This window comes from Chamaea fasciata, unplaced genomic scaffold (genome assembly GCF_029207755.1).
Source record: "Chamaea fasciata isolate MVZ Bird 193981 ecotype frontalis unplaced genomic scaffold, bChaFas1.0.hap1 SCAF_3, whole genome shotgun sequence".
Classification (NCBI taxonomy): domain Eukaryota; kingdom Metazoa; phylum Chordata; class Aves; order Passeriformes; family Sylviidae; genus Chamaea; species Chamaea fasciata.
Window position 1 is genome coordinate 113,804,647 of NW_027094088.1, and position 7,445 is coordinate 113,812,091.

Consider the following 7,445-nt stretch of genomic DNA (forward strand, 5'->3'; position numbering starts at 1 on the left):
CATGAGCGGGAGCGGGACCGGGCACGGCGGGGGCGCGGCACGGGCGGGCAGCGCTTGGGCCGGGGCGGGACTAGGGCGGCTCCGCCCTTTCCGGCCGGCGGGGGGCGGTGGCACCGGGGCCGCCACCGGACGCTGCCGGTCTCTGTACCCCTGCGGGGGAGGCTGCGGCTCCTCCCCCGGTGCCCACCGGGTCCGGCCCCGCCGAGGGCAGAGCTCGGTGAGTCTCTTGCCGGTGTCAGACCGGGGACACCGGGGCCTGGCGAACCGCCCGCCGGGCCCAGGGCTGTGGCTCCGGTCGGTCCCCGAGGCGGTCGGTGCGGCCTGCCGTGCCCCGGAGCTGTGCCCGGTCCCCGCCCCTCACGGGTCGCTGCTCTCCCCCGCAGGTCCCGGGGCCGCTGGCTGTGCCGGGCTGTGCCCGTCCCGGGGGGCCGAGGCCGTGCCGTGCTGCCAGCGATGATTCCCCGCTGACAGGTACAGCCCCGGCCGTCTCTGCCTCTCCAGACACCGTGTAAATCCCATCTCTGCCCCGTGTCCCTGAGCTCTGCGGCTGCCCCCTCCCTGTGCTGTGTCCCCTGGGAGCTGCTGTGTCCCCGGGAAGTGCTGTGTCCCCTGGGGGTTCCCAGTGCTCGGCCCAGCAGAGCAGCTGTGCTCAGACTCCCCAGTCTCATCTGGGTATCACTGATTTTGGCCTCTTTCCATGCCCGTGCCCCTGGCAGAGCTGTCACGGGAATGCTGCGGGGGCTGCGGGTGCTCTTGGGGTGGGGAGGGCGCAGGGAACTTGGGTGCAGAGAAGAGGGAAGGACCACGGGGAGGGAATGTGGATGTGTGAGCTCTAGGCAAGGGAAATGGGCAGATTTCCCCCCTGCTGCAATCACCTGGCTCCTGGTCACTGAATGAGCTGGGTCGTGGGTCCCTTGGCAGCTGAACTCCAGTGAGAAGTGCTTGAGTCTCACCCTGGGGAGGAGAGCCCCGAAGCCCCGGGGTGGGAATGGCTGTGGGTCACTGTGCCGGGGCTGGTTGTCGTGGTGTTGCTGCTGTCTTCCTCACGCTGGGGATTTGGGGGTTCTGTGGTCCTGGGCCTGTCGTGCAGAGCTGAAGGAGACAGGATGGGGCAGGACAGGCTGGGGGCTGTTGGCAGGGTGCTGCCAGGCTCTGGGTGCCGAGGGCCCGTTCCCAGGGCACGGGCTCTCTTTCAGGAGCAGTTTCTCTGCAGGCTGAGCGGCGCCCACTGCAGCTGGGGATGGTTCCACGGTCACCTGCGGTGAGGCTCAGGTAGGAGCTGGGCCATGGGGGCTGCGCCAGCGCCGGCCCCTCCCCAGTGCCCTCCGTAGCCCGACAGCGGCCGGGCCACCATGAACCCGCCCGCACGAGTGCCCGGGCCCCGCCGGCTCCTGGGCTGCTTCAGGCGGGAGCCACGGCCGGGACCGGGGCCGGAGCAGCCCGAGGAGATAGCGCCGGAACCGGGGCTGGAGGAGCCCGAGGAGCCACGACCGGGACCGGGGCCGGAGCAGACACGGCCGGAACCGGGGCCGGAGCAGCCCGAGGAGACACGACCGGGACCGGGGCCGGAGCAGCCCGAGGAGCCACGACCGGGACCGGGGCCGGAGCAGCCCGAGGAGACACGGCCGGGACCGGGGCCGGAGGAGCCCGAGGAGACACGGCCGGGACTGGGGCCGGAGCAGCCCGAGGAGACACGGCCGGGACCGGGGCCGGAGGAGCCACGGCCGGAACCGGGGCCGGAGCAGCCCGAGGAGACACGGCCGGGACCGGGGCCGGAGGAGCCACGGCCGGAACCGGGGCCGGAGCAGCCCGAGGAGACACGGCCGGGACCGGGGCCGGAGCAGCCCGAGGAGACACGGCCGGGACCGGGGCCGGAGCAGCCCGAGGAGACACGGCCGGGACCGGGGCCGGAGGAGACACGGCCGGGGCCGGAGGAGCCCGAGGAGCCACGGCCGGAACCGGGGCCGGAGCAGCCCGAGGAGACGGGACCGGGACCGGGACCGGGACCGGGGCCGGAGGAGCCCGGGGAGACACGCGTGGCGCTGCCCCCGGGCGAGGGCCAGGCGCTGGAGGAGTGTCCCCTGTGCCTGCTGCCGCAGCCCCCCGAGGCCTTTCCCCGGCTGGCGTCGTGCCCGCACCGCTCCTGCGGGGGCTGCCTGGAGCGGTACGTGCTCCTGGCGGTCCGCGAGAGCCGGGTGCCCGTGTCCTGCCCGCACTGCCCCGCCGCGCTGCCGCCGCACGACGTGCACCGCCTGCTGCCCGAGCCCGCCCTGCGACACAAGTACGAGGAGTTCCTGCTGCGGCGGCTGCTGCTGGCCGACCCCGGCACCCGCTGGTGCCCCGCCCCGGACTGCAGGTACCGCCCGCCCCGGCACGGAGACGGCCACGGGCCCCTCCCACAGCAGTGGCGTGTGCCCTGTGAGCCCTTCCCGAGCTGGATCCTCTTCGCTCTGGCCTCTTTTGGGCTGGCTGTGCCCAGGGAAGTGTCCAGTCCTGGTGTGGCTGCAGAGCCTGTGCGGCTCTGTCTGCCTGGGCTGGTGTAGGAGCTCTGTGAGCCCCAGGGATGTGGGTGCTGGACCGGGTCTATCCCGACTCTCCTGAGCCGGGGCCGTGGCTCCGGCTCAGTGCAGGACTGGGGCTGCCACAGCCTGGCCCTGCTGTGACCCACCACCCTGTCCCCACAGCTACGCCGTCTTTGCCCATGGCTGTGCCGAGTGTCCCCGCCTCACCTGCGGCCGTGAGGGCTGTGGCACCGAGTTCTGCTACCACTGCAGGCAGCCCTGGCACCCTGACGGCCCCTGTGCTCCAGCCCCCAGGCTGGCCAGCCCCACGGCACAGCCGGAGGAGTCGGCCCATGGTGAGGCCCAGGGTGGGAGCAGCAGGGCTGGGGTTTGGCACCGCCGTGTGTCTCTGTGCCTGCCGCCTGTGGGGCTGCTGCAGCCAGGATCCAGAGCTTCCTCTGGCTGCCTCTGCTGCAGCCTCGTTGCCCCTGTGCCAGTTGGGTGGGGGTGTGTAGGGGGACCCTGGCTCTCCCCATGATACCTGTGGGATGGGAAGAGCCTGGGACAGGCTGGGATGGATGCACACTCTTCTGTCCTGCTCCCCCCTCCCCTCTTATCTCCCCCCAGCCGAGGCCGAGGACATCAAGGTCTGTCCTCGCTGCAGCGCCTTCATCATGAAGATCAACGATGGGAGCTGCAACCGCATGAACTGCACCGTCTGTGGGTGCCTCTTCTGCTGGCTCTGCCTGAGGGAGATCTCTGACGTGCACTTCCTGAGGTCACTGCAGGGCCGTGGGGGCTGGAACGGGGGCAGCCAGGCCCTGCCCCAGGTTTGGGGTGGCTGGGGGGAGCGGGGTGGTCTGTGCTGCTGGGGCTGCCTTTTGGCTCCCTGTAGGAGGCAGCTGGAGCTCAGGGCTGGGGGAACCTGGCTGCCTGCTCTCTGGTGGGCCCATGGATGTTCCCTGGCATGGAGCCAGGCTGTGCTGGTGGCTCAGCCCTGCTCTGTCCCACAGCCCCTCTGGCTGCACCTTCTGGGGGAAGAGGCCATGGTCACGGACCCGGAGGATCCTCTGGCAGCTGGGCATGGTTCTGGGAGCGCCCATGGTCATCTCCCTTGCTGCGGGCGTTGCTGTCCCTGTCATTACCATTGGGATCCCCATCTACATGGGTAGGAAGGTACTGGCAGGTGGTCCTGGGGTCCCTGTGGTCCTGCTCCCTGCTGAGCCTGGTAGCCCATGGCCCTCGGCCTGGACAGACCCGCAGTGCTCCCTGCTGCCCTCAGCCCATCCCTGTGCCACCCCTGACAGCCTCTCCTTGCCAGGACCTTCTGCTGCCCCCCAGCAGCCCCTGCCAGTGCGGGTGTGCTCCGGCTGGGGAGTGGGGTCACAGAAGGAGGAAGGGTTCTAGGGGGGTTTTCCAGGAACACCTGTGCTGTGGTGGCAGGGCTGTTGTGGCTGCCTGTCCCTGAGGAGAGGGAGGGGTGTCTGTGGCTGGAGCTCTGCCAGGCTGGGAAGAGGCTGTGTCTCCGGGGTTATGCCGAGGTCTTTGTAGAGCCCCTCACCTTTCTGTCTTGTCCCTGAGGTGCTGGGCCAGAGCCGGCGGAGCAGCCTGTCCGGGTGCCAGCAGTGCCTCTCTGTCACCAGCAGCGTCCTCCTCTCTCTCTTTGTGTCCCCTATCATAACAGCTCTCACTGTGGGTGAGTGCCGGGGGCACTGCCCACGCTGGGCAGCGGGGCTCTGGCTGTGGGGGCTGTCTGGGACCAGAGGCAGCGGGGCTGGGGCTGGGCAGCGACCCCTTGTCCCCCCACAGGTATCGGGGTGCCCCTGGTGCTCACCTACGTGTACGGGACCGTGGTGCTGTCGCTGTGCCGGGACCGCGGGGGCGGCCGCGCGCCCGGAGACCTCGGCGGGGTGGAGCTGGACAACCTGGCCAAACGTGGGTGCCACACAGCCCCCCGGCCCCTGCCCTCCCCGCTCCAGGCAGGGGCCGTCCGTGGGCACGGCGTGTGTCTCTCCGCAGTGAACGAGCTGTGGTCGGTGCTGCCCAGCCCCAGAGCAGGCGAGGACGGAGCTGCAGGGCCCGCGGCCTCCCTGCCCAGCGGCGGCCGCAGTCCCCGCCCGGGGCCCGCGTGGCCGGGAGGGGACAGCCAGTCAGCCAGCACGGTGGCCCTGGCGGGGAGCATGCTGAGCGAGGGCCGGGACGCCTCTGACAGGTAAGCGGCTGTGCTGAAGGGGCTGGGGGAGTGGCACGTGCCTTCCAAAGCGCCTGCCCGCTCCCGCCGTGCTGGGCAGTGATGTCCCCCTCCGGGCTGCTGCCCTCAGGCCCGTGTCTGTCTGCAGGGAAGGTGTCACCATCGAGGTGGAGGTGTCGGTTGAAGCGGTGCCACGTTCTGCCCGGCAGCAGAGCCTCAGCAGTGCCCTGTCTGGGCAGAGCCTCTCTGGGGACTCCCTGGGAGCCACCAGTGACAGGGGCAGCTCCGTGGGTGTCCCTGTGGAGTGATGGGGGCCCGAGGGCCAGAGTCTTGATCCACTCACAGGCCCTATGCCCTCCTGTGGCAGAGCCAGCACGCCCGGCCCTGGGAACTGAGTCCTGGGCGGGTGCCAACTGCACCCAGCAGTGCCACACCATGCACCAGCCCTGTCTATCCCTTTTCCAGAGGCACCACTAGGAAATAAAGCTGCTTTCTGAGGGCCCCTCTGTCTCCTGTGGCAAAACCCCTGACAACGCAGCCCCGTGGCAGCCCACTGGTGTGCACTACGGGCATCACCTCTGCACCTGTGTGAGGAAGAGGCCACCCAGGCACTGCAGGGCTTGTGGCCTCTGCCCTGCCTGTACCAACTGATCTCCCTGAGAGCAGGCTGCAGGGCTGGGGGAGGGCAGCAGCCCCCCATGTCCCATCTCTGGTGCTGATCTCCACAGGGATCCATCCTGCAGCGAGGCCAGTGTGGAGGGACCACGGGGTAACACCATGGGCTGTAGGTTGGGACCTGTTGCCAGATGGGTTGTGTAGTGTCAGGCACTGGGATCCTTGCCACCCTGACTCCGCTGCAGCATCCTGGGGAAAAAAAAAAAAAGCTGCTTCTGAATGTTTTGCTGCACAGAGTTGGGCAGTCACAGAATGAGTAAAGGATTTGGATTGGAAGGGAACTTAAAGCTCATAGTTGTCCCTTGCCACGGGCAGGGACATCTTCCACTAGACCAGCTTGCTCCAGACTTCATCCAGCCTGGCTTTGAACCCTTCCAGGGATGGGGCAGCCACAGCTTCTCTGGGCAACCTGTGCCAGGCCCTCACCAGAGAAGAATTTCTTCCCAATATCCCATGTAATCCTGCCCTCTGGCAGTGGAAGCCATTTCCCCTTGTCCTGTCCCTCCAGGCTATTGTCCAAAGTCCCTCCAGCTTTCTTGGAGCCCTTTTAGGCACTGTGACTCTAAGGTTTCCCCGGAGCCTTCTCTCCTCCAGACTGAACACCCCCAGCTGTCCCAGCCTCTCTCCACAGGAGATGAGGTTTGTGAGTTGGCTCACCTGCACAACTTCCTCCAGCTGCTCTGGGATTCCCATGTGATGGGGTCGTGCCTTTGGCAGTGCCTTGTGCTGCAGATCTTCCCTTTCCCAAGATGAGCTCCACCCTTCTGGTCCTGGGCTGTCGTCTCAGCTTCTGCACTTCAGTCTGTCCCTCACCAACCTCTCCTGGTACCTTTGACCCCCTTCCCTGGCAGCTTCAGCTGCCCACCCTGTCTGGTGGCTCTGCAGCGAGTTGTCCAGTCCTGAGCTGCTTTGGTGTCTGCAGTGTCCAGGCTGGGCTCCAGCAGCCCCGTGCCCCTCCGGTGCTTCAGAGCCTTGAAGAACCCAGTGCTGCAGCTGCATTTGCTGCTCAGGCCCTTTCCACGCTTGGGAGCTCCGGATGAGCTGGTGTGTTCCCCTGGAATGGGGCAGCCTGAGGAGATCTCCCAGGAAGACTTTTTTCCCTTTGCAAAAGTGGGTTTGTTCTCAGCACAACTTCCACGTGCTCCCAGGTGGGTTTATCTCAGGATCATTCTGGGAAGGGGCTGCTCAGTACCTCACGCCTCCTCCATGCTAACACTGTCCTGGTCAAGGTTACTCCAGATTTTGAATGAACAGAATGAGTAGTCACAGGGACAAGTGGGCCTAAAGTATTAATTATTTCTGCAGTCCCTGGGAGCCTGAGCTGAGGCAGCTTTGCTTGGTGACATTAAAACCAGTTTGTCTCAACTGCCATGTGCCATCATCCCGTTCCTGCTGCCAGGCATCCATCTCCAGAGGGTTTGGTGTTAAAACTTTGTTCCTGGTCATTAAGGTTTGTGATGCAGTCTCCAGTCTGTGGAGTCCCTGAACTGGCTCTGATTCGTGGTGACCTCCCATTAGTAAGCTGTACTGGGTTTAGATCATTTTCTGTGTGCTCTGTTGATGATTTATCATGCTGATTTTTACTCAAAACGCTCTGCGGTGGGTCCTGTGCCACAGCAAAGGCCCTCAGAGCTGCAGGTGTTTGCCTTCAGGGAACAGATGCAGGGGCGCTGCTGTGCCTGCCTGGCAGGCTCAGTGATGGCAGCTGACCAGGAACATAAAGGAGCACAGGATTCCAGAGGCGCTGCAGGGAAACGTCCTGGTCACCCCTGCAGAGCCAGTGGCAGCTCTGGCCTGGCTGTCACAGGGACCCCAGGATGGTCAGGCAGGGGTGCCTGAGGTCCAGGGGGCCAGTGGGAGACCCACCCAGCAGCAATGGGGTCTGCTGCCCACAGAGCTTGTGGCTCCCATGGAATCCTGGGGCAGGGGGGACAGCTCCAGGCTGTGGAGGAAAGAACAAATGTGGGAAATGGACATAAAAGGGGCCAGTTGTGTGTGAAAAGAAATAATGCATCACCAGAGTGCTCTTCTTTTCCAGTGGCTGGCTGGGTGCATGGGCTCTTTCTGCTACACAGGGA

General features: G+C 66.2%; 2 protein-coding genes across 4 annotated transcripts; both read left to right on the forward strand.

Annotated features, from left to right (window-relative positions):
- The first annotated feature begins 5 nt into the window (after window positions 1-5).
- LOC136287447 (E3 ubiquitin-protein ligase RNF19B-like) lies at window positions 6-5,194 on the forward strand. 3 transcript variants are annotated; one of them, XM_066180208.1, is made up of 10 exons: window positions 6-217; window positions 384-471; window positions 1,197-2,356; window positions 2,685-2,857; window positions 3,129-3,279; window positions 3,515-3,677; window positions 4,083-4,197; window positions 4,311-4,436; window positions 4,521-4,713; window positions 4,823-5,194. In XM_066180208.1, exons 3-10 carry the CDS (start codon window positions 1,353-1,355, stop codon window positions 4,998-5,000), a joined length of 2,103 nt encoding a protein of 700 aa, XP_066036305.1. In that variant the 5' UTR covers window positions 6-217; window positions 384-471; window positions 1,197-1,352; the 3' UTR covers window positions 5,001-5,194. The 3 variants fall into 3 exon arrangements, with proteins under 3 accessions (XP_066036305.1, XP_066036304.1, XP_066036306.1); XM_066180207.1 differs by having other exon boundaries at window positions 1,214-2,356; XM_066180209.1 differs by having other exon boundaries at window positions 7-217; window positions 1,214-2,356; window positions 4,841-5,194.
- A 304-nt stretch (window positions 5,195-5,498) lies between these two features.
- On the forward strand, window positions 5,499-6,911 carry LOC136287555 (uncharacterized). Its single transcript, XM_066180335.1, is given in 8 exon segments — window positions 5,499-5,507; window positions 5,699-6,037; window positions 6,039-6,184; window positions 6,186-6,214; window positions 6,217-6,277; window positions 6,279-6,411; window positions 6,413-6,442; window positions 6,444-6,911. Coding segments are annotated over 8 exon segments (921 nt in total). The 3' UTR covers window positions 6,618-6,911.
- The last annotated feature ends 534 nt before the right edge of the window (window positions 6,912-7,445 follow it).

Excerpts from the sequence above, each read along its gene's own strand:
- LOC136287447 (XM_066180208.1), top strand. The coding sequence starts at position 1,353 with ATGAACCCGCCCGCACGAGTGCCCGGGCCCCGCCGGCTCCTGGGCTGC. Across the intron at positions 3,280-3,514 it reads TCTGACGTGCACTTCCTGAG|CCCCTCTGGCTGCACCTTCT; the intron begins GTCACTGCAGGG and ends TCTGTCCCACAG. Across the intron at positions 4,714-4,822 it reads GGCCGGGACGCCTCTGACAG|GCCCGTGTCTGTCTGCAGGG; the intron begins GTAAGCGGCTGT and ends TGCTGCCCTCAG.